This window comes from Pteropus medius, unplaced genomic scaffold, assembly GCF_902729225.1.
Source record: "Pteropus medius unplaced genomic scaffold, Ma_sr-lr_union100, whole genome shotgun sequence".
In the NCBI taxonomy this organism is placed as follows: Eukaryota; Metazoa; Chordata; class Mammalia; order Chiroptera; family Pteropodidae; genus Pteropus; species Pteropus medius.
In genome coordinates this window covers 11,988,809-12,015,131 of record NW_024349225.1, presented here as the reverse complement: position 1 = coordinate 12,015,131, position 26,323 = coordinate 11,988,809, and the positions used below count along the sequence as shown (strand labels likewise).

The window sequence follows — 26,323 nt, the reverse complement described above, 5'->3', positions numbered from 1 at the left end:
AGGAAGGTTAAGCGGGCAGAGGACGGAGAGGTGAAGGAGAGCGGGGAGGGCAGAGAAAAGAGCACGAAAGAGCCGCCAGGACAGAGCTCAGAGAGCTCAGGGCCAAGGAGCATCTCCAGGAGCAGAGAGGCGCCAGCACCGTCAGAGGAGGCACAGGGGTCACGGTGGCCAACTCTGCACACAAAGCCCCCAGGATCTGGGACCTCTTCTTGACCCTGCAGGTGTAATCACTGCTAAGGAGAGGGACATATTGCTCAAAGAGGCCATTCCAGGGTGCAGAACGAGGCAAGAAGTCCTGAGGAAAAGAATGCCTCCAATATTAAGACCAACTATGTCTTAATATAGTTGGTCTTAATATTGATTTGAGCCAGCTTCCTGCACGGTGGGGACGACCCCCGAGGACTTCCGGCCAATGTCTTCTCAGCAGCGAAGGTGCATTTTGGCAGCTTTACCATTCACTGGCCGTCGTCTGATGGCTGAAATCAGAGGCAGATAGGAAACCCGAAAGTTGGCCCTATCCTCCCCTCGTCGGGGAATTAGCTGATCATAATGAGGAAAAGGAAGAGAAGAATCAATAAAAAAACTCCAACGCCCTCGCCAGGAGTGAATTCTGAGATCTTTTATTCGTTTCCGTGTAAATACCAATATTATTATTAGCCAAATTATTAATATCAATATTAATACTTTCTGAGAGCCAGGAAAGCACTAAATACAAAATTAGGGCTTAGAATAGGGGACCTACCCAGCAGGCTTAAGGACAAATTATGATTCAGATCAGGACGGGAATGCCTTAAACCAGCCCCTAAATAAAAAGTCACTGAGTAACAATTGGTAACTGCTCTCGAAGGTCTCGCCAAGAAGGCTGAGGGAAGGCTGTTAACGTGTCCGGGAAAGAAAAGAGTCCACATAGTAAAAGAGAGGGTTATACATCTTGACTCGGCAGCCAGTACACAGACACTTATTACAGACTTTCACAGTTAGCGCCACAAGCATTAAGATCCCAAGGGATTAATTAACAACAGTGCAATGTAGAATTGAAAAACGGGAAATTATTTGTCTAAAGTTAGTCACTGAGTTAAATTCAGAATTCCAGTCTCCGGACTGCTCATTCAGTCCTTCTGTTGAACTCCGTTGTGTCCAGAGAAAAAGTTCATTATTCCTTTGAAGGAATGACTTAGGGGGACATGCGTATTTTGATGGGTGACAGGTGAGGGGTAGCGGGGAGTGGCAGAAAGATCCCCATGTGGCTGCAGGAGGCCAGCACGGGAAGAATAGGCCATGTGTACCCACAGGGAGCGGGTACCTGTGAGGGGGCCCCATGACGACCGAGACAGACAACCCACAGAACAGTCGCGCTCAGGCCTGGGACGTGCACGTCCACGTGAAACACAGCCAGAAATTCCAAACTTAAAAAGGTAAACATGTTTCCTTAAATATCATCTATAGTCATAAACATTTATGTATTAGATATCTCTCATTGAGTAATGTCAACTTTGCAGACCGTAGTCAATACAAAAGAAGTACACACATGCACATGCACACACACGCACACTCACACGCACATATTTAAATCCTCTGAGAGGTTGAGACAGACTGACAGAATATCTTTCTCGAAACGATTCGTTTAGGGCGTTATCCCGATGCCCGGTCCACACTAGGCCGTCCGTTTGTTTACCCGCAGTAATGATTACGATTATGTCAGTGCCCTGGCCACCACTTAGACATCAATGACTCTTATCTGATGCGCCACTTCTCTGAGTTCGCTTCCTTTAATTTAGCATTTATTTATGTCTCCACAACAGGTTAAAATAGAAGAGGGGGGATAGAGTTGGAGATAGACACTAAAGAGGAGGTGGAAACGGACAGGAAAAGAAAAATCCAAATGCGATCGAGGCCATTGAGCGTAGGGGCAAACTGCCTTCCGTCTTTCTGGAGAGTCTGAAGATACCACTGTATCGTGGCACAGCGTCATCACTGTGACGACACAGAATCATCCAGAAAAACTGTTTGATATATTGTGCATTCTATGTAAAATGACAGGGAAACATTGGCTACCATTAAAAAGAAATTTGTCAAAAACTTTGAGAGCTTACAAATCATCTAGAAATTTGACTTACGAAAAATTTCATTTGTCCACAATGCCATGTAAATCTGATACATCAAGAGGGACATTGAAACTGAAAATAAGGGGGTCTTATTCCTCTGAAAGCATTGAAAGTTGAATCCTCTAGGCTCAATTATCATTGTGGGACCCTACATGATATTATGGTGTTTCTAGACCGAGATCACTGTGTTTCATAAGATACAATAGGTTCTCGGTGTCTCTTGAAATAAAGTTGCATCTAATACCAGAATTGCCTCCTTTCTGAAACTAGCCATGTGGGGTATGTGTACAAGGCGCGGGACTGAGGGTGTATCAGCAGAAGCAGGAGGGTGCACACAAATGGAAAGAACGCATTTCCTCCCCAGACTGTGTAAATTCTTGGCGACATTTACCCTGAGAGGTCCAGTTCCACTGCTCTCCCGTGCGCTAAAGATATTCTCTCACTTTCCCAAATTAGAAAAATCTCTCGGTTTTCCTTAGATTATCGAGTAGATTTTTTCAAAGCCTCACATCCCAAGATGGTTTTTTTTTGCGAGGAAATTTCTACTAAGAACACTTGGAGGCCGAGAAAGCAAAGCGGTAAAGAAACAGCCCAGCGCTCCGAGTAGTCTTCAGCCGCCCACGTTCAAAGCCAGGGCGCCGTTCGTGAGTCGATTTTCCTTCTGAACGTCACCAAAGGAGAGAGGTATTTAGGACACACGCAAACTGCGACCAGTTGCATCTTGGCGAGGCAGCTTTGGCTGCCAGGAGTAGGTCCATGCCACCTTTGGCAGATCGATAAGCCCTCTCCTGGGTCCTTTCCATTTTGACGATGCCAGATGTCAAATTCCCAGCAGACAGTAGTCCAGTGTCTTTTTCAATAAAGAAAGTTTCTTCTGACGAATTCCTGACCAATGGAAACAGGGTGTCTTAAGGAAGAGGCCCTGCATATTCTCGTTCTGCAGAAGTACCTTATATACTTGAGGCAGTTGTGAGGGATGAGGGCTGGGGATTTAAAAGATATGAGGATAAATAAAGTTAAGTGACATGTACAATAAGTTTTAAATATCCCTGAGTCGGGGCGGGGGAATCTTCTTCCGGTCACAGCCTGTGTGGCCATCTACGGGGGCTGAGCTGGGATGACTCCCACTTCCAAGGAAGCATCAGTGTCCTGTCCACCCCTGATGTGACACTCACGCTCGGTGCCCGGCTTCGGTGTGGCCATCAGATCCTCAGTAGGCGCAGAATCCACCAGGACTTTGATGAATGAGAATCAGTTCCCCACCATTCACCTGAATGTCTTCACAGGAGGTACTGTGAGTGGTCACATTCAAGTAGATTTTGTCCTTGAAACCCAGATAGACCACGGCGATGGAGCTGACGTACTTGACCTTGCTCAGGGAGAAGAGGGGTTCTCGACCCTTCCGGTAATGAAGGCTGAGGCTGAGCTCCTGCGAGAAGTAGCCCTTCAGGGAGACGAGATAAAACCCGTCACAGCGGACGAGGACCGAGTTGTCTTGCAGCTTCATGGTCGTCTCCTGGTTTGGAGATGTGATGATGAAGCCTTTCTCATTGTCACACTCTGAAAAGGAGAAGAATTGGGAAAAAAAAAAAATGACTGCATAGCACAGCTTTGGGTAACGCCTTCCAGTGCATCTGAAACACGTGAAGAGAAAGTGGCAGGCAAAGATTTGGAGAAGAATGAGAGGAAGAGGGCACCGTGTTTCCACCTGAGGGCCGGACTCTGCTTCACCTGGAGAATGGAAGAGGAGGTGAAGCTAACACTCGGAGCCGGGAGAGTTTCTGCTGGGGCCAGCATTGAAGCGCTGGCAGATGATAGCAATCGGACGTTGTCACAACAGACCCGTGGCAAGAAATGGAGCATTTCCCTGATTCGTTTTCGAACCGAGGCAGGGTTGGCAACTTCAGTGCTTCTCGTCTTGCTCAGGGGCTGGACTGGCACAAAGGCCGGACGAAAGGGCGGTGGGTTGCTCTCCACGCAGAGCAATCGCACGAACTCCGCCCTGTCCTCTCTGCACTGACCATGAAACGCAGAGTGTCCACATGCCCCGGGCACCGAACACTGACACGACAGCACTTACTGACCTATGTCTGCAGTCGCTTACGCTTAGTGACGCCACTATGCACAGCAAGCCGGCGGGCTCAATTCCTGCCCAGTGGGAAGCAGGTGCCAGAGCTCGGGAGCACAGACCTGCTTCTCCCGTTTACCTTTCTGTTGCCAGTTTCTCCTGGAAGACGTCTTGGGCAGAGCTGCCGCCACGGAAGAAGACAAAGGAGGAAGAGAAGAAGGCCACAGAGAGATGGCTTTGGGACCCTTGTGTGGAGCCAGCACCAGTGTAAGCCAAAAAGCCTAGGTTTCTTTTCTTCCCGTCAGCCCCAGTCTCGTCCTGAAGGGCCAAGCGACTCTCCACTCTGACCCACGTCCCTTGCGGTTGCGAGAGAGGACGCCCCACCGCTGGGCATAATTCAGTACTTCTGACTCTGTACCAGACCCAGGGGGTGTACTTTGATCTGAGAATGAGGACCACTCTGGAGGGCAAGATGCACTTCCCTTCAGCCCCGGGACTTAATAAACAAACAAACAGCCTTAGAGAAACTTCTGGCGGTTGTCCTCGTGTTAATCAAAGATCCAAATTACACTCTCCTGGCAGTTAAAGCATCACCTTCTTTCATACCTGGGGCCTCTGCCAACTCTCATTAAGGTAAATTCTTGTCCCGTAGTAGAATTAGTGGGAAATGATGTGTCACACAGTCAGACCGACTTGCATTCAGAGGAATCCTGAGTGCGGCATATAAAGTGATGGATACAGTGACAAGCTCGGATTTGGTCATTAAGTGCTCCCCTTCCTCACACACCCTCCTTTGTTCCTAATGAAAACAATATGCAGGCTCCAGTGATTCCCAGATTTAATGGTTCGCTAAGAGGGACATTGTGTTCTGGAGGAAATTAAAGAGACTGCAGAGAAGATTCTTTTAAAAATATGAATCTATCGGACTTTTGACAATACTTACTGGTAAATTGTGCTCTGATACTTTGAATTGGAGGATACTGAGGTGGCACCTGGAAGACAAAAAAGAATATATTTTTAGGAAAAAAATATAAAAAGTCAACCAGTGGACTTGACAAGTCCTATCATGTGAAACAAAAGTGTCACCCATAGAAGGAGCGACGTGACAGAAAACTTGGTTTTTTTCCTATGAAGATTGGAGCCAGACCTCCTTCCTGCCCCCGCATAATGCTCTTCTATAATATCTCTGCAGAGAAGCCAAGAGAGTATTCTGCTCTCTCCCGCGAGCAGCTGAGAACTTTGCTGGCTTCTGCCAAACTCTCGTCTGGTGTGCTGTTTCGGCTGATGAGGCCCCAGTTGTCCCTTTTGGAAAACAGAGCATTTAACAGTCATCTTGTCGAGAAACCTAATCACGGAGATCCCCCCTCCCCGCCCCCGTGGAGAAGGCTGTGACCCATCATCCATCCATCACGGCCACAGACACCCAGAATGCACTGGGAGCGAGTTCTAGATGCTTCTTGGCTGCTTGCTCTTTCACTGTCATGCGGGAGCCAGAGAGTTTTACTTTCAGGGCATACGGGCAATAAAAAGTGGTCTAATCCTTCAAGGTTCAGTAGATCTGACTGTAACTTTTTCTAACGTTGGGTTTTCCCCTTCTCTCTAACAGCTTGAAAAATCTCACTTGAACCAAGAGAGTACTTCAAGAGCGAGAAAGAAGTCAAGCAGTAAAGAGATCGAGCCTGGTAGATAAAAAGTCTGTCGCAATTTGGTGGTTAAAAGAACAAAGTTTGGTAGGGAGCAGATTCCAAAATACCCAGCGTGAACAAAGCGGAAGGCAGAATCATGTGTCCAGCACATTCCAATGGCGATGCTCGTGTGGCACGGGCTCTTCCTGAAAGAACGCACACACGTGTGTGCGCGCACACTCACACACGGGTCGCAAACGATGCCCGGGAAAGCATCTGAAAGCCTGAAGTCCAGAGTGGGAGGGCCCCTCACCTTTCATGCTCGATTTTTACATTTTCAAAATGCCATACCGTCCGCCTCTATTGCCTATGACAAAGGGAAATCGGGAGGAGCGGGGCCGGTGGGAAGCACCACCAAGAAGGACAACAGCTCTTCCCACGGGCGAGGAACGCCCGGACGTCCCTCATCCGTGAGATCACAAGCCTGGCCGAGCTGGGACAGCCAGGTGGAAGGGACAGCCTTCCCGAGCCCCGCCAGGGCCGTGGCGAGCCCATGAGGAGAGGCGTCTTTGGCCCTCTCCCCTCTGCGAAGCGTTTGTCACGGCTGAACTGGTACCCTTCGTGCCACGTTCTGGAAGAAGGCCTCTCAAAAGCCGTGTCACCCTCTCACCATAATCCCCGGGGCAAAGAAAAGCCCCACTGCTCTCAGAACAAAATGGCCTCCTCGTTCAAGTCAGAGGTGGCCCGTGGGGAAGCGCAGAGAGAGCTCAGCCGGCAGCATCTTGGCAGGTTTTATCACTTCTCTAAATATCTGTTTTCTCGTTTGTAAAAGTTGCCGGGAGACCGCAGAGATCCCGTTCAGCACAAACGGTCCATGATTCAGATTTCGGAAGCTGCAATTCTAAGTCCATTTTCATAAAAGAGGAAAGAAACAAAGCCTCCGCATTCCCAAACTTACGTCAAGCTCTCTGATCTAAAGGCCTCGTGATTAGATTATTTGACCGACTTTGCAAAATCTCCAAATGCTTCCTGCCATGCAAAGAAATGCCCCAGCGTTCGAAAGGATGCTGCTGAAGTCATGGTGGGAGTGGCAGAGGACATTCTCTGGGACCAGGATGCCAAGGGGCACCAAGGAAAGCACTTCCTCTCTTGGGTGGCTCTACCGGAACTGCAGACCGAGGCTTTCTGTTCCTTCTCCTGACAGTTTCCCGGTGGTAGAAGCGAGCGTCTTCTCACACGAGCCTCGAACCAGCAGCAACGCCATCCAGTCCAGGCGATGGCGTGAAACGAAACAAACGTTCCTTCCCCCGGCTCCCTGCCCGGCCACAACCTCCCCCTCGTCCTCCACTCCTGATTACCTCACAGCGACTGTCCCCCGCTGCCCAGAAGCACCCCCACAGGGCCCAGCTCCAACCTCCTTATCGAGCTCTACTGCCACACACACCCTTTCTGTGCCCGACGCTCCAGCCAACCATTTTCTCTCTCTCTTTGCCATTGAGTGGAGCGCAGTGGGCGGTCACAGAGTCAGATTCGGTTCAGTGGTGACTTCTCCAGGTGTGTGAATTTAGAAATATTATATACCATTTCCGAGCTTTATTATTGTGGGTTTTGTTGTTGTTGTTGTTGTTGTTGTTGGGTTTTTTTGGCTCGTTTGTTTGTTTTTGGCAAAGGAGTCTGGGAAATGTGATCTGTAGGTCCCAGAAGCAAGAGCAAAAGGATTTCAACAACAGCTAGGCACCCCAGCCTCATGAACTTGGCTGTGAAATTCTTCCCTTTCTCAACTAACTGGAATTTATATCCATGCCAGTAGATTCAGCATGAACATAATCACTTATTTAAACAAGTCTGCTCAAATTCCGCTTTTCCAGAAAGATCCTGGGATGGCCACAGTCGTCTGAGCTCCCAGACCTGGAGTATTGCATATCGATATATATATATATATATTTTTTTTTCCTCAAGGAGAAGGAGCGAAGAGCAGCCGAGGGCGAAGAGAGCACTGTCAGAAAACCCGAAGGACCCTTCTCACTCGCACGTGCCCACCCATTCCCTCTCAGACGATCGCTCCCCAAGGAAATAAGGCTCTGGCTCACGGACGCTCAGTGCCAGGCCGAGCGGCACCTGTCAGCCAGGATGTGTGAGGTGGAGGAGGGACCGAGGTCCACCGACACACAGGGATCACCCCAATGTGCAAATCTGGTCGGAACCCTTCCTTGTAGGAATTTGTTATTAGCTTGCACACCTGTGGAAATAAAGCGACTGTCATCGGCATGTTCCAGAGATGACTGTGACGTTTAAAAAGAGAACTATGTGACTGCACCCGGCGGTGTGCCCGACAAGCATTCGAAAATACTTGCTTCCCTGGTTCTACCGCCCAGAATGTCCCTCCGACCATGGGTGCTCCGCTGTTCCTGTTTTCGTGACGTCACTCATGGCAGCCCTCCAACCCAGGTGGGGGCCATGCGCCCTCAGGATGAAGTCACGGCGAGGTCACCACCCTGCCTAGCTTTGCGCGTGACAGCGTCTCTCCTCCAAGCTTGGCACCGAAGCGGACACGAGGACAGGAAGGCTCACGAAACCCCCACAGCCGTTTCTCCTCGCTCCAGATCCGAACGGGGAGGAAACGCTGCGGGTGCGGGACAGCGAGACTCGTCCTGGGCGGCAGGGCCGGCGTCGAATCCCGCCACGCCCGCGGCCTCGGTTTCTCCGGCGGTAAGACGTGCGTCTCCTCTGGAAGATGGCTTCTCGTCCGCGCGCTTCTGAGACCGTCTCGTTCGCACTCCGGGGCTGCACTCCGATTCCGGTGAGCAGACTGACAGGGGTTTGCATTTCACCCTCGGGGATAGGGCGGGGATCTTCGGACTTTCCGGATTGAAGACACCTTGTTCCATCGCTTGTCCTCACGTGAAGACCCTCCGGGACCTGTGATAGTTTCCATTTTCTTTGTATCTGGAGAAGATCTCAGGATTTTGCTTTTCTCGATATAGAAAAAAAAGACCATGTTTGTGCATGTGGGTAAAATAAATATCTTCTGATATTTACCCTCATGAAAACATTTGTCCGAGGGGCCAAAACGAATGCGAATTATTTTCATCATCAACACTGAGCAAGATTAAAAGATTAGGTTTTAGATACTTGGCAAAATAGTCCTATATCTCTCAAAATATCCAGAAGTTGTCCAGAAAAGATCTCCTCAGCCAACCCTACAAGGCCATCTGTGTCGAACAGTTTGGCAAAACCTGGCAAGAGGCAGCTGGCCCCACGGACAAGTTCAAGGTAGGCAGCCAGCAGGTGCTGCCCAGAAGATTCAGAACTGGTCCTCTCCTGGCCTCTCTCAGCATCGAGCACTGAGCTGCCTGAGAACACAGACGGGAAACGTCCGATGTTCAGCCTTTATCCAGCAGCCTGAACCACGTTCCCAAAAAGGCAGTGGTTGTTTCAAGAGCTCATCTTTGGTGAGAATGAGTTTCCAAAGGTCACTTAGGAGGAGGCAGCACGAGGCCGCCCACCTCGCGCGCGCCTGTCGTTTGCGTGGAGAGGGGTCGCTGCGGCGGGAGGGAATGAGTCTCAGCAAGTCTGAGACCAGGAAGGGGCCGTGGGCTCGCCCTGGGGGCCTTGCCCTGCCTCGCTCGATGCCAGGCCACAGCGTGAAGACCCTGGGCGGGAATGGGGTGGGGTGTGAGTCAGCGGAGGTCGGCGGGGAATCAGATATGACATGGGGACTCCCCGGTTCACCACACCACCCTCACCGCCTGTGACCCTCTCCTCCCCCTGCCCCGCGCTTCGTGTCAGTCAGAGGAGACGCGACAGAACATGAAAGCACAAGCTCACAGGCTCTCAGGGCGCCTCTGAAGGGGCCTGCGAAGAGGAAGATGGAATTTTCTGTACTTAGCCATGACAGCAGGCCGGGAGGGTTGACTGTCGTCCTGGGGAGTCAGTGTGCTCTCAGCAGAAACAGCCTCCTTATCGAGGGGAGGGCCTCACTTCTGATCAGGGAGGCGACTAGAACCCCACTCCGAGAGAAGAATAAAACGAATGGGCAAAAACTGGGTCTTGGGCCAAGGAGGCTTTCATATTCGGAAAACCTTGTGCCCAAAGTCACATTTCTGAGAGACGAAGATGTGTGGCTTTGAAAAACCTTGTCGAATAAAGAGTCTGTTGGGACTTAATGAATACAAAGAAACACCATTTCGATTGTCATCCCAAACCTTCTCTCTCTCCCTCCCTCCCTCCCTCCAGCGGGCCTGCCAGCACCTTTCTGCTGTAGTCTCTGTCCTGACCTGTCCCCTCCTCTCCAGCACAGCCCACGCGGGACCCTGACACAGCCTCCTCGCTCTCACCGCTTCCCCTCTTCCCCTCTTCTGCTGACCGACCCTCTCCCCTACTCCCAAAGAACTAACCGTGGTTTCATTGTCCCAAATGCCTAGCAATTAATAGAGTCCTAAGAGGAATCTCGGATACCCAGGTCAACAACCAAATGAACCAAAAGCGTCCATGTGACGTGAACACACCTTCAAAAGTATGCGATTCACCTAACGCAACCGATTTTTATATCCTCAAGGGGACGGTTTTCTTGTATCTGGGTTTCCCTTCCCACATGAACCGGGGAAGTCCTCAGAGCGCACTGGCAGAGGCTCTGCCCCGACGCTGCTGAGAGCTCACTTCCTCCCCCGGTGACTAGGTGGGTTCCCACCATAACATCCTTGTGGCGGCTAAGTCTCTAAGCAACTGGAAGGGGCCTCTGACAACATACCCACCGCATTGATCATAAATCTTACCCTGCCCCAGATGAAAGGGCATTCGGTAAAAAAATAAAATAAAATGCTTGCTGAGCTACGGCGGAACTTAGCCAGTGACCCCATAATCAGATACCATCTGACACTGACCCTAACCCACACCACACATTGCTCAAGGGTTTTTAAATTGTCCCATTCATTTCGAGCAGAATTATTGCAGTCAGTATCTTTCTATCTGAAGTCACTCATTCCCCATCTCATTTGCTGTATACAAAGGAGGGGTCATTGCCTTGGGAAGGCGACCTAGTGGGCAAGGCACTGGGCTGGGAATAGGAACACTTGGGACTGGTCTTAGGGACACTTGGGACTGGTCTTAGGGACACTTGGGACTGGTCTTAGGCCGGAACAAGCCCTGACTCTTCCTCGGTTTCTAATTTCTTCTTGTTGTAGATGGTGGAGTCCGCAGTGTCTAAGGACCTCTCGCGTATCAGAGATTGGGCAAATCACAACATTCAAAAGCGAAATCCCGGGGGATTACGTGATGAGAAGGCCTTTTATTTTTAACTTATCTGTTTAAATTAGACAGATGATCTTTTCAACACAATAAACCCTCCTGCTGTAACAGAAGCAACAGACCTCCTCCCCAAGTGGCCCCTCTGACAGTTAATTAACACTCAAGAGTATCTCTAGTGTTGTTTGTGTGGTAAAGCTTAGCCTCATTTGCAGGAAGCTAAATAATCCTCAACCTGTATTCTGATGAGAACTGAGACTAGCGACTGGTGAAAATCATCCCGGAATAGCAGTGGGATGATGATGGTGGCCGTGACAATGACAACAATGACATTTTAAACTAAGGCCTTCCTGTTAGTTCATGGGAGAAAAACAAAGCCCCTAGCACAAAACAAAAGTATGCTCGCTTTACCATCTGTTGAGAAACTGGGTGTTGGAGTTGGTAGGTAGCTCTCCATTGAAACGTCTGCCTGAGGAATTGTTTTCCAGTACTTATCGCACACTACGTTCCCGCTTCTTTAACCGTCTTCCTTAAACACTGGGAGGACAGGAAGATCATGTCATGCTCACCACCGTTTTCTCAGTGTCTGACGGTCACCTGACACTCCAATGGATACTGCTAAATAGGTAAATGAGTCAATGGTTTATAGGGAGCAGAACAGTATCCTCCCAAAATTCGTGTCCACCTGGAACCTCAGTATGTGACTTTATCTGGAAATGGGGTGTTTGCAGATGCAATTAGTTAAGCTAACGTGAGGTCCACTAAAGCAGAGTGGGCCCTAAATCCAATATGACCGGTGTCCCTAAAAGAAGAGGATAGGGCACAGAGATGCACGCAGGCGAGATGGTCACGTGAAGATGGGGGCAGGGATGGGGCGATGCGGCCACGGGCCAAGGAACACCGAGGATTGCTGGGAGCCACCAGAAGCCAGAAAGAGGCAAGGAAAGATTCTCCCCCAGAGTCTTCGGAGAGGGTATGGCCCTGCCAGCACTTTGATTTTGAACGTCTACCCTCTAGAACTATGAGAAAATAAATTTCTGCTGTTTTAAGGCACCAGTCTGTGGTGACTTGTTATGGCAGCTCTGGGACCCTGACACGTGGCCGAATAGGTATTTTCATAGAGAGTGCAAATCACACTATCGCATGAAAGTAAATCTGAATCAGAGTCTGGCAGAACTGGAAAGGCTCGGGGGAGTATATTGTCTGATCCTGTTACTGTATATAACAAAAAAGAAGAAAATAAATATAAAAGATGAACTAGCACCTGAATCCGGGCCCCCTTTTCTCTTCTATCAATATACCACCCATGCTGCACTCTGTTTTATAAAAATAGCCCCTTAGGTATTATGTGATCGTTAAAGCTTCACTGATCATGTTATCTACATTTGTGTATGTAGATTTAAATCCATTCTTAAAAAAGAATCTTTTTTCCCTCTATACCAGGTCATCAATCTTTTCCTCAATTTTTCCTTCAAAAACAACTTATGTTAGAAATTGACATGAATTTTAAAACAGGCAGCCAAAATCCTTAAAGCTTAGAGTCATGGAGTCATGGCCAAGTGGCATGGAAGGAGACAGGACAAGAATGTAGACCTAGTCCTAATTTCTAACCCTGACATTGCTCTGTAAAGCTAGGCCAATCTTTAATGGCTCAAAGTCCCTCATTGTAAAACTGCACACAAATATCTGTCCGTCTTCCTCCAAGGTCGCAGTGAAAGAGTGAGGACAGAAGTGTGAAAAAGATCTGAAAAATGAGGGACTTGTCGCGGGTGACACCAGGAATGACACCCCTCAACCATCTCCCCGCAGAACGCTTTGAGCTCCCAGTCTTCACTGTACCGTACACAGGACCAGATTGAGAGTTTGGGGGGCCTTGGAAGCTAAAAACATCAGACAGTCAACACACAAGTAATTCAAAACATATTTTACATTGCTGAACTATAAAATATGTTTTACAGCTTATTTTATAACCCCGAAAGGTTTTTACATTTTCCCTTAATGACTATTTCGCTGCTCATTTGTGACTTTTTGCAATACTTTCATTTTGATCCTGACCTTTGTTTGGTGGTTTTTCTGCTCCCGTAGGCTCATGCTGTGGCTGCCTACGGAGAGGCCAGCACTGAGCGTGCATCATTTAGACTCTGGACCCCTCGGTCCCCCACAGATGCAACGCAACACTTTGGGAACGAAGGTTTTCTACCCACAAGCGCTTATTAAATAGTATCGGAAGAATCAAAGTCCGTTTTTCTGTCTGTCAGAGTACGTTATTAAATAACATTTACATGTTATCAAAGTGACACAAACTTGATAACCCACCTAAGGTGCATTTCAGAATGAAAGATCTGCTGAAAAGGAAAAAAAATTAATTATAGTAGCTCCTCCTTTTCCACAGGAAATATGTCCCAAGACCCCCAGTGGATGCCTAAAACCACAAATGGTACTGAAGCCTATTTATACTAGGTTTTTTCCTAAACGGAGACCTTCTCACTGAAGGAAGCACTTAGCGGCTTCTCTTTGACGTATCCGAATTGGCAGCATCACTACTCTTATACGTTGGAGCCATTACTAAGGAAAATGCGGGTGACTCGTACCCAAGCACTGCAATGCTTCGGACAGTAGATCTGATCACAGAGATGGCAACTAAGTGACTAAGGGACGGGATGTGTCTACGGCTGTGGAGATGCTAAACAAAGGGACGATTCACTTCCCAGAGGGACAGCGTGAGCTTTTGTCACGCTCCTCGGAATGACGCGGGATTTAAAACTCACACGTTGTTCACTTCAGGAATTCTTCATGTAACGCATTCGGACCTCGGGTAACTGAAACCTCGGAAAGCGAGACCGCGGGTAAGGGGACAACCGCTCGCCGGTCGCATCCCCAGTGATTCCAGCATCGTGAACCCGACCACGCCCCTCTTCTTTTCTGCCCTGTTCGACAGCCAAACCACTGGCGAATCAGATGAAACAGACCCGTGGGAGAGAAATGGAACCAGCCTGGGCCACGTGTTCTCAATGTTCTCAACGAACCCCTTCCAGGTGCTAAACCTGATCATAACACTTCGTGCCCTAATAAATGCTCCCTCTGCTCTTCCGTTGCTCTCTGATGCCAGCCATGGACCCTGAAGGAGAAATCTGTGTCGAAAATGCTAGAATTAGTTTAATCCTAATAATTGCAGTCAGGAAGTCCATGAAGTTCTGGTTAACCCGAACTCGGATAGGCCCTCTGAGATTCCAGTGACGGTGTGTGCACGTGTGTATGCGCGACAAGGTAAACGTGTCAGCGGTAGTGTGCTTCAGGAAGCACGTCCACCCCTAACAGCTCCGGACATACTGGCCACTCACGACGTTTGGAAACGACAAAGCTGACGCTCAAGGAATTTCCAGGAGTCTACCCTGGGCCGTGACGTTGAAGACCAGGCCGACCAGGACCTCCTGGCTTCTGGTCCAGGGTACCCTTCTGCACCTCCATGATGCCCCCCAACGTTTGAGACGTTTCGTATTTTCGTATAAGAAGGTGTCTTCATTCCTTCATCTGGAAAGATACGGATTACAAAAGTATGGCTGGCTATAAACAAAATACGCGAGCCATGGGGTGTCGGGAAACCCAATTTCACGCTAACGCCACCATGAATTTCATCTGTGACCGTCTGTGGGAAGTAACCTTTCCAGTCTCTCTACTCCGTAACTCGGTCGTCTCTTACTCCGCGCAAGTAGCCCGGGGCTGAGGTCAGAGAAATGGAATTGGGAGACTGTACCCCCAGGTCTACACCAGGAGCCTTTCTGCTCAGATCCCAACTTTTCTGCATGTGTATTCGTTTTTACATATGCATACGTATGTGACATTTTCCAGCGTAAACCCCGTCCAAATTCTTCGGTCTTATTTTGACTACTTGGGTTAGAACATCTATTGACATTTTTCATGTACAAAATATCATCACTGCATCAATACCAAAAGCTCTGAGGCCACCCTAAGATTGCTTATCCTCTCACACGCAGGTGAGCACTTGGCTTCCTGAGAAAAGTTTTCTTAACTCTTCAGGAAAAGAAGAGGAAGCTCTCTTGAGTCACGTTGAGAATGATTCATTTTACTATTGCGCCCCCTACTGCTGCCTGAGCTCAGATTCACTTTCTATATCTGTAGACCACAGAAGAGAAGCGAAATTTGGAGAAGTAGCAATTAGAGTGATTTTTCCTGTTATTTTCTTTTGCATGGAATGGAAGAAAGTGTGTTCCCTAGCATGAGTCACAAGACCCCATCGGCTTTATCTCTCCCCATTTTGCCCTAGGAACAAATGATATTCAGCCAATCTGAATAATTTGCTGTCCTCCCTATAGGGAGCCTTCTGCCCGCTATGGAACCATCACCATCCCCTCTTGTCTATTTAAAGAATTTCTACTCTTTCTTGTAATCTCGGCTGAAGCATTATCTCTTCCCCCGAGACTTTACCCTCTCTGGGTTTCTGTTTTCTTATCTGGAAGGAGATTAAGTCTGATGCCTGCTCATTATCCGATGATTCTATACATTTTTATCGGTACCTCCTTTAAGAACCTCAAAATAATGACACATCAGTTCAACACTTGAGATGTTTCTTTTCAATTCACGCAGAATCGCTTATGAAATGTAAATTCCATTGCATTAAGAATCGTTTATTTGCATGTCTGTCGTTTAAAAAAAAAAGAATTTCTAAGAACTTGTTAGATTACATTGGGACACATTTAAATTGAGCTAATCTGAGACAAAACTTTTCAGGCCAAAACATCTCTTTTTCTCCCTAAATGATACAAAGAAAGTCCAAGTTCTAGCCTGAAACTTCGTCAAGAAACTGAATTCTGATTCTGACCATCAATGACACAGAACTGGTCAGCTCACTTGCCAAGTACCTCCACTTCTGTTTTTCCCAGCAGTAAAGTGAGAAGAATGTCAACCTTTAAACTGTGAGAATTGCTGGAGAATTATCACTAAAAGCCCTCACATCTATAAAGTGCTGTGACAAAGGAGACACAAATCTCGGAAGAGCCCAAATTCAAAAGCCCTGAGACACATGGGTGTCATTTACGAATTAAGTTATATTTGTAAATCGACTTTACAGTTTTGCTTTTTTCTGCCCTTGTTCCCAGCTGAAGTCACAGGTAAGACTGGAAGCCTGAAATTTCAACCAGCGGCGGCAGTAAATACCCAAATAGTGTTGGTTGTTTTCCGTGACAGAAGCACTCAATTTTATAACTTGTATGCTAGATATTCTTCTAGCATCCACTTCTTTTCCCTGTCTAAATGTGGCATTTGCTAACCCACAATAGGTTATTTAGCTATGTACATAGTATATAAATGAGCACAGATTACAAATATATGCACAAATTTGATTTCCACCAGTCCCTTCCCAAGAACTAGAAGATTCAGAAGCTCAGATACACAAAAATCTGTTTACATTTCTAATTTCTCAAATCCCCATACCATTCTATGGAAAAAAAACGTGTGTGTGTGTGTATGTGTGTTGTGTGTGTGTGTGTGTGTGTGTGTGTAGTATATGTGTATATGTGTGTATATGTATATATATGTGTGTATATATATATGTGTGTGTATCATATATATATATACATATACACATATACTATATACACACACACATATATATACATACATATATATGTATACTACATAGTCACAGGATATTGAGCTGGAGAGATCTTTCTAATCACTTGATCCAACTGCCTCATGTTACACATGAGAAAATCAAAGCCCAAAGAGGGAAGTGAGTTATATGAGAAATGGCCAAGGTCTATTTTTTGTCTGACATCTCAAAAATAAGAACTTCCGCTTTTCACATAAGTCAATATAATGTAACCAAATGATGAGAAAACAAAGTTTACTAAGTAAACCTGATCAAAGGAACAGTTGATTGCCACAGGGACTTTAATAGTGATATCTGTATTTTGACAGAGTCATCCGTGTAGGCGATCATTTTATAAGGCTAAAAATCAAATGTAAAAAATTTTTTAAATAATGATTTTTCTCCAAATATCCTTCTCCTATAATAAAAGTGATACAGCTTAACTGGGTGAATGATGAGTATTTCAGCTCTATTTAACCCCCATGTACATATCACTATAGTATTGTTTTGTAAAAGGAGAGAGGCTTTTTGCATCATCATCCACCCCCCCCCGTCATCCAAAATTCCAAGTTTATGAGTTTAGAAAGGCTACCAGTCTATGTCCCTTTTTCAACAGTGCCTCTCTCTGCCTCTCTCTCTCTCTTCTCTCTCACATTTCACATACACACACACACACACACCACCACCTATCTATGCTTTTTCTCTCTATAAGTCTATGAGATGGAATGCAAAGACCGACTGCGCTGCCCTGGGTCCTGTAACAATATTAAAAATCGTGTTTGCTAAAACAGTCCAGCTAGAAACAAGAAAAAATTCTTAATGTCAGATGAAGAATTTCCAATATCTGTGCCCCCCGAATTCTGCATCCAGAGTACGTGAGAGCCCCTCCCTGTCGCGGGCCAGTCTAATGTACCTCCCGTGTCTCCGCTTCCATTTCTATGCCAGGACCAGAGAATGCTCACCGTGAATCCTGTGTCCTGGAAACCAGCCCTCGGCTTTCCTTCCAGGCTCCGTCACTGAGTTGCTAGCAGGGTGACTTGCCAGAAAGAACCCTTTCTCCTTATCAGCGTCCCCCGGGTCCTGACAGTCCGGGGTGCCTCGCTGCCAGCAGACTAAACAACTGTTTCACCTTTTGTCCTCTCCGGCCCAGAGCCCTAGTCCAGCCTTGATCTGGGTCGTCAGCCCTATCTTTTTATTGTCACACCGCGTCAGGGAACCTGTCACACGGTGGTTGTCTGAAAAAGCACTCTCAAGGCTCACTGGCGAATGCACTCAGCTGTTCTGTTTTTGGTAACTCTTTTTTTTTTTCTCAAAAGAACCTAGTTCCGGTCTGTGTCTTGGGCACCCTGCCACCGGCACATTGCGCTTCCCCCGCACCCGCCCCCCAAGTCACCTGCTCTAATTGTACCAAAAGGGTCCCGCACAGAGAAGGAATGGGGTGGCCTTCTGAGGAGGGGATGCGCGTGTCGCTGCGCTCACTGCTCTGCAGACTTGAGCGTGACACCAGCTATGCTTCTGGCGTCTGTGGACGTGAGCCCTCTGCAGTACAGTGAGCCCCGGCCTCTGTGCGCCAAAACCCCCCGAGCTCCGGTAGGCAAAAGCCAGCCCAGGCATTTCATTAGTTAGGACTCTGCCATCTCATCCTAGTGTTGTTCGAGGTGCTGCGGTCTCTGGCACATCCCCCCGAAATAAAAGTTCTTATTGTCTGATCTTTAGCAGGGAGAGGCTTTTCTAACCCGAAACAACTGGCCAGGAGAGCGGGAATGATCAGACAGCCCCAGCTCGGAAACATGGGGCAGACTGCACCATAATTTCCTTTTCGGCGAAGTCACCTGCAGCCAAGAATACCCTTAAAGACCTCTTCGCGTTTGCAGATATGAACGAGTAAGTAAGAAAAATGAATGTGAAGGAGACCGGAATAAAGAGAAAGGAAAAATGGAAGGAATATCTTCTTGAAGTGGGGGAAATGCTGGAAAGACGATCACCCATCGCACAGTGTATGGGACAAAGCAGAAAAAAGACAGCGTTGTGTGTAAGTTGGGATTGGTAGAGAAAGGCCGTGAGAATCGACATCTGATTAGGTTCTTGGGGTCAATGGCCATGTGCGCTGACGCGCGTGAGCACACACATCCCTGCCTTTCAAAAATACAGGTCGGCTATTTAAAAGAACTTCATATTGACACCTTCAGCATTCTTTAAAAAGCAAGAGCAAGTGTCGGTTTTAGGAATACAGTGGGGAAGTAGAACTGATCTCATTCCTGTTTCCTTTTTATATTAATTCCCGACCAAACACCTACTAGCAGAATGAGTAAACCAAGTGTCTGTCAGTGGCTCCAAGTCTCCAAGTGGCGGCTCCTAAAGGAATACCGGGGTCCTCGCATTGCGAAGAGACAGAGAACGACTGAGGAGCAGCGCCCCTGCCCTGCCTCCACCGTGGCCCCGCACCGCCACTGCTGAGAAGAAGGAAGGAAAAGAGAAACAGGAGGGTGTTTCGCCACACTTTACAGTCGCCGAGAGGAAAAGGGGGAAAAAAAAAAAATCTGGCATTGGATCACTCGTGAGGGACCATTTGCAGCTGTTGGAGCTGCCAGCCGCACGAGCTGGAGGAAGCGAAGTGCCCGGCGGAGCATCTTACCTGAGAAGCATGGAAGTGCAGGCAGATGTAGGTGAGACACAGGGCCAGCCCCAGCCCCTGAATTACGGAGGCCGCCAGCAATAGCTTGTTCATCTGGAACCTCAGCCCTGGTGCATTTCCCGCATTCTCGTCCAGGGGTTGGACCCCTTCCATCTTCACAATCTGGATGCAGGAAGGATGAAAACTGTGGCAAAAGGAAAACTGAGGGAGGACTGACCTCTCCCCTACAGAGAAGGAGGTGAAGACAAAACAAAACCTATCGATCAGAAAACACACAGCAGTCCCAGGACCAGAGATGAGAGGCGATTGAGAAGGCAGAGCGGACTCTCTCAGTTTTAACTCTGTAGCTTTTGCAGGCAGGCGGGGGAACTTCTTTGTGACTAATCTGAATTTCCCCTTCACTTTCTTTTTTTTTTTTTCTCTCTTCTCTGGGCTGACAGGGAGTTGTTTTTGTGGCATTCCAGTTCTGTTCTGAGTGACTGTGAAATGACAGTCATAAAAGTGTGCTATGTTCTTAATTTCTCATTGCGCCACTAACCAAATTGTGGGTCACTTATAAAGATAACGATCATCATCCGTTGATGAGAGAACTCATCGATCCCTGCCCTGAGGTGTCTTAAATCATAGAAGAGATTCAAGGAAAATGCTGGTAGCGAGGCATTGAACCCATTCTGCAGATTCGGGGCGGGGGAAGCACACGCATATCACTCTCCAAGTGACAAAAGAAAAGACAATAGGATGGTGGATCTCGTAGAAATAAAGGAGTGAGAGCCTCTATGTTGAGTCCATTGCTTTATGATAAATAAGCCAGTGTCAGTGAGCATCTGCTATGTGTCAGACACGGTGCTAGACAGTTCTACAATCTTTGTTCTCACTTAGTCCTTTCAGGCAAATTTAGTAGACACCTAGATGGTGAGTGTTAAACAAAGCAGAAGAGAAGCAGAAGGGTGTCCTGACTTTTCCTCCTCCTCTGCGCTTTACATTCTCTCCAAGCAGAATTTGCGCATGAATGAACGAGTAAGATTCAAATACGCTCTGAGGAGTGTTTCTTTCTTTAAAGTCAAGGGTTGACTCAGAACTTGGACAATAAGGGTATTCTACCAACAGACAGACACTACCTGCCCTTCTCCATTGAAATAAATGATTGAATTATTTACAGTGTCAAGTTCGAATTGACAAGTGTTTACTGAGTACATAGAAAGCCCTGTGCTGTCCTGGACGCCCAGGGATGCTGGGAAGGGGCTGTTTAAGCCAGATTTCTGTCTCCCATGTGGGCAAGTGCATCTCTCTGAGCTCCCCATCGGCCACTCGACATCTGTTTAAAGAAAGAAGGGATATGAGATGTTATACGCAACTCCGTTTTACAGAAAATGGACATGAGGCACAGTGACAGTTTGTGGGAAAACAGAAGCACACTTGTTATTACAGTATTAATCAAGTAAAAGATGAATCAATGCCCTCGTGATCATCATTGTGTCTTGCATTTGGAGAATATATTGGTCTTCAGAAATTCAGGGTGTTTTTTCTGAAAGATAAGGGAACCGGGACACTGTATCACAGACGCGAAGCCGAAACTAGAAATTGACGTCCCTCCAAACTCATCTAACATCCAAACATTCCTATAAGCAAAGTATGTGTAATATAACAGGGTGTGGGGGAGATAATTAATATACAGCCCAATTCTTATGTAATAGTCAATAGCCATAAATAGACGTTAAAATTGTTAGCAATTTACTCGTTTATTTTCAAAAACTAACTAAAAGAGTCAGAGAGAGATAAAAAAAAAAAGGTTATTGGAAACTGAAGAGACCAGCTGACAAAGAAGTAGTGAAAACTACTAATGCTGAAGATCATAGAAAATATTTTTAAATGCCGGCCAACAGGATGGAGGAAAAAATTTACAGAGTGCATAGCATCTCCTCGCCGTTAACGTCACGGCTTCTATGAGGGAAAACTGACAACCACTGTTTTTCCTTCCAGACGACAAGAACTGTGCAACGGAATGGATTTCCATTGCTGCATTGTCCCAGGAGAGCACGGGATCAACTCCGCCAACATTGGGGTCGACACATCTCGGGCATAGCTCTCATCTCCCTGGTCTCGGTCTTCCACTAATGTCTGGCCTCCTTGTAAGTTCTTCGTTGACATTTAAGTGATGTTTTATGTTTAATTGTTTCTTTTTATTTTATCGAACGCATCCTCACAGCTTCTTCACATTTTCCTGGTGGGGAGGGGAGTGGGGATACACACAGAAAAATACATATAAATTGGCCTGGAAGTTCCAGGCAAAACCTTTGGAAGCGGTTCAGAGTTCGTGGTCAGCCAGCCTCGCATCTGGAACACGTGAGAGGAAACGTCCATCAGAGATATCACTGATGGCATTTCGGTCTCGCACAGATGGGCAGAGTCCTCCATCTTCAAAGCTGGCATGTTTTTAAAGAGGTTAAGTATGTGACCCGGATCTACGGGCACTTCTTTTAAGCACTTCACAAAGATCAAATACACAGACACACCTGAGCAAACGAGCCTTGGCATGGAAGCCTCAGACTTTATTCCAAGCTTTGACCTTCCCCAAGATCTTTAACTTCTCAATGAACTGCCCTTTCAAGACTACAGAAAAGGATGGAAAATAAAGAGGCTTTGACAACTGATAAGATGCCTCACGTTTAGAAAGCAGAAAAAAAACCAAAACAAAACATTTTTTTGATGTTTTGGTTTTGGGGGTTTTGGGGGTTATTTTGGTTTTTGTTTGGTCGGTTGATTTGGTGGAGGGTGGAAAAATCTGTACTTTTCATTTGTTTCTAAGTCAACTTGTTTATTCAACAAGTGTAATCCAGGTGCCAGGGGGAGGGACATGGGCAGGACGTATTCTCAGTCCTCGAGGCGGTCACAGACGGGAAAGTGGGAGGGTCACAGCTGGGAAAGTGTTGGGTCCAGGTGGTGGGAGGGAAGGAAGAGCACACGGAGGTGGATTCTAGTTCGGGCTGGAGTTTGGACTGGGACAGCTTCCTTGAGATGAGTCAAATAAGTCTCGGAGAAACCAGAAGCCGTCTGGCCATCTGGGGGGTGTCGGGGGTGGCGGGGAGGCACTCACTGCAAGGCAGGGGTGAGGAAAACACAGCCTGAGCGAAGCTCGCTGTTCATTTGTCATTTGGGGAACAGCGACTGGAGAGGAGGGCGTTGAGGAGTGTGGCCCGGGAAGAGGCTAAGAAGCTCCCACGGATGGCCTTTAGTCACAAGTGAAGAACTTTGAATTTCATCTTGAAGACACTGGGAGAATATCGAGAGGTTTGAAGCAGAATGTGATATGATTACATTTTAGGAGGAAAGTCACTCTGATTGAAATAGAAATGGCAGGGTGGGGTCAAAGAAACCAGCTGGGAGAATTTTCCAGGTTACCTGGTGCTAGCCAGGAGATGAGTGGGGTGTAAACCTCACCTCTGCACTCGGCTCCCCCGGCCCTCCGTCCTGGACTGGGACGGAGGAAGGGCTCATCCTACAGGAAGGCGAGCCTGGATCATCCCACAAAGGTGTACTCTGCGTCCCAAGCCCTGAGCAAAAGGCTGCAGCCACCCAGATAAGGGCCCCTTTTTCTAATTCATAAACTCAGAGAGGGCACAGCAGAATGCGCTGAGGTGGGCCTCAGGCTTGCCATTATTTACGTGAGAAATAATAAAGTCCTAAACCAAAGCAGAGAGGACCACAAGAGGAGAAGGCAGGGACGGGGCTGTGCACCCACCAAACATTTCGAGGCCCTGCTCTCCGCCCACCTCTGAGCCCTCACTGAGCTCCACCTTGGTACAGGTGACAGAGGAAGGTGGGAGGTGACGGAAACCAATGCGTTTCAAAGGTCAAAAACCTGACTTGCCATCTGCCTTCGCAACCTGCCCTTGAGCCTGAAGTCCCGTTCCAGGTCACGTCTTCGGCACTCCGGGATCTCAAGACTCCGGCATCAGTTTTGACTTTCCCTTGCCCCCCATCAGTCAGGCTCTGCAGGGCGACCCCACAGTGCCGCTCGGACTTCACTCTGCCGTTGCTACTGGTTCCGATCCGAGCGCTTGTTTTTCCTCATTCGAACTCCTGGATTAAATCCCCAGCGCTTCTCCCAACTCCCATTCTCTCTGATAGCCAGTCCATCCTGCTTCGGCAGGCTCTTTAAACCCAGCGAGGGCCAAGATCCTATCAAGGGCCTCCCTCTCAGACAGGAGAAGGTTGAAATTCTTCAGTGCGACATTCAAGTCACTCCATAATGGAACCCCAACTTTCCAAACCTGACTCCCTCTATTTCCTGATTATTTCCAATAGTCACTTTGCCTCAAAGGTCCTGCCCCTCCATCGCCGATGATCAAAGCCCTACGCGCTCACTTTCCATGAAGGGCTGGCTGCCGTGTGAGGTCGTCGGCTTGCAGCGTTCCAGGAGGGGCGAGGCAAACTCCTGAAGGAACACTAGGGAAACCTAGCTTTGGGGAGGGAATCTGTAGGATGCGTAGTTCCCAAAGCCTAGCCGATCAACTACGTCACGGAGAGAACATTCGAAAGATTCAGATTTCCGAGTCTCTCCACTCTAGAAATTCTGATTTGATCAATGAGCTTGGAGCAGTGCCTCGTGAATCCGTCTCGCTATAAATTTCTGTAAGAGCCAGATGCGAATCTCACCACGGGACCCCTTACATTCTCTTTCGCCGTTATATTTTTATGACGAGAACCCTTCCCTGAGCCTCCCGGGAAGAACGCAGTTGTTCCCACCCCTCTCGAGAGCATTCAGAATGCTCCGTCCCGTCTTGCCTGACAACTGTTTCAATCTATTTCAGTCTCCGCCGGGATGTTCCCTGGGCCTGAGGTCGGGAGTCCAGTACCGCACCCACACCGCGGGGCCGGTGTAACCTCTCTGCAAAGATCTGCCGGGTTGAACTGACTTTGCTTGCAACAGATCCGAAGCGTGCTAATTTCAGGACCAGAACCAAACGAGAGTCTAAACAAAACTGAAAATGGCACTGTTAAATGCAGAAGTCTCCCGATAGCTGGGCTTTGACCTCAGATGTGAAAGATGAGCAAACCTGAAATATGTACCTGTCATTGAAACCGGAAGTACAGCATTAGTTCAGATGCAAATGCAGACTCATACGATGATATTCCATTTGGGTTTCAGACTCGTCGGCCCCGCCCTTGCCAACCCCGTTTCCTTCCAGGCCCATTTTCCCTTTCAGTCTTCCTGTTCGCTACTTTCCTTTGTCTTGATTACCACGGGCAGTTATTTTAGGACGTGATGATAGATTCTAAAACTTAGTGGCACAAAACAGCAACAGACATGTTTCTCTCTGTGGAAATATGAATTAATACCGTTACGGAAAGCAAATACCTAGACACATTTTTAGCACTCGCAAAATTAGATTTTAGTCGTGTATTTAAAACGTGTATGCGATGCCCAGAATATATAAAAATTTCTAAGTAGACCTTCAATTCATGATAGAATACAGGCAGCTTTCTTTTAAAAAATCAACGTTACGGAAATATCACAGACAATAAGTTGTATCTACTTAAAGTGGACAGGTAGGTGAGTTTAGACAGCTGTATATAGTATCAAAGCCACCATCACATACAGAACCTTTATTCACTCCAAAAGATAATTTTCTTTAAGTAGTAATCATTCTAAAAACACATTTAAACCGAGTGCATAAGACATTTCCTCTTCTTTCCAAATGCATTTAATTGGGTATACATTGGAATTAGTGCAAACCAGTGATTCTGAACTGGGGGCAACTTAGCCCCCACCCCCACCACAGGAGACATTTTGCAATGTCCGGAAATATTTTTGGTTGCCTGAATTTGGAGCAGGTGCTGCTGGTATCTACTGAGTAGAGGCCGGGGATGCTGCCAAATACCCTAGAACCAGCAGCGGCCCCCAACCTTTCTGGCACCAGGGACTGGTGCTCCTATGAGAATCTAACGTCTGATGATCTGAGGTGGAGCTGAGGGGTGATGCTAGTGCTGGGGAGCGGCTGCAAATACAGATGAAGTTTCTATCGCTGGCCCGCCGCTCACCTCCTGCTGTGCGGCCTAGTTCCTAACAGGCCACGACCGGGACCAGTCCGCGGCCCAGGGGTGGGGACCCCTGCTCTAAGGCACTGTCGGGCAGCTCTCCCTAACAAAGTATTATCGGCCTAACATGTTAACAGCACCGACACTGGAAACCCTGGTGTTCATGTGCATCACAGACCGCTAACGAAGCAACACCACGTTCTCCACGAGTCTGAGCATCTGCCGTAGTCACGTCTGAAGGGCGTCTCCAACAACGATCTGTAAGGTGGGTGCTCCTGAGAGAAGCTGAAGCTGAGAGAGATGAACTAACTTGACCAAGGTCACACATTTAGTCCATGGAAGAGCTGGGGTCTCAGCCCAGTTCCTTTTACCCTGGAGCCTGTTCTTGAATTCTATGTGATACTATTGATTTTGTACATGAAAATATAAGCTCCATGTCTGGGCTGGGTACCTAGTAAACAATCAATGCATCTAAGCAGATGTTAACATGCCTAATTCAATAAGAGAGAGTTTCCCATTGATCAGATCTCATGTTTTTCCAAATTATTGGTGAATGGGAGTACATGTCTCTTCACTGCCTTCTGAGTGCCGGACCCGAAAGCCTGCTCAGTGATTACTAACTACATCTCGAACATGAGGAACCGGGACCTCGGAGTGACTTAACCACAACGGCGTTGGGATGTAAGCCAAGATCATCTGGGTTTGCCTGTTTGCTTAACTCTGCCAAACCCTCTATAGATGGTATTCTAAGCCAAATGTTTGTGTCTCTCCAAGAGTCCTATGTTGAAGCCCCAAATATGGCGGTATTTAGAGATGGAACTTTTGGGAGGTGATTAGGTCAGGAGGGTAGGGCACTGGCACGCTGGACCAAGTACCCATAAGGAGCACCAGAGCGCTCACTCTCGTGGGGATACAGTGAGAGAGGAGCTACCTGTAAGCCGGCAGGGGACCCCTCTCTAGAATCTGAGCGCGCTGGCTCCTTGAACCACGAGAACATAA

The 26,323-nt window shown here is 47.7% G+C and overlaps 1 protein-coding gene across 2 annotated transcripts; it reads right to left on the bottom strand.

Moving 5' to 3' along the window:
• Positions 1-604: 604 nt before the first annotated feature.
• TNFSF4 (TNF superfamily member 4) lies at positions 605-19,662 on the bottom strand. 2 transcript variants are annotated; one of them, XM_039881470.1, is made up of 3 exons: positions 19,286-19,662; positions 5,117-5,165; positions 605-3,665 (listed from the first exon to the last, which is right to left on the bottom strand). In XM_039881470.1, the coding sequence occupies exons 1-3, from the start codon at positions 19,436-19,438 to the stop codon at positions 3,316-3,318; spliced, it is 552 nt and encodes a 183-aa protein (XP_039737404.1). In that variant the 5' UTR covers positions 19,439-19,662; the 3' UTR covers positions 605-3,315. The 2 variants fall into 2 exon arrangements, 1 of the variants encoding a protein (XP_039737404.1); XR_005656993.1 differs by lacking the exon at positions 19,286-19,662 and adding an exon at positions 17,613-17,914 and having other exon boundaries at positions 3,576-3,665.
• Positions 19,663-26,323: the final 6,661 nt, after the last annotated feature.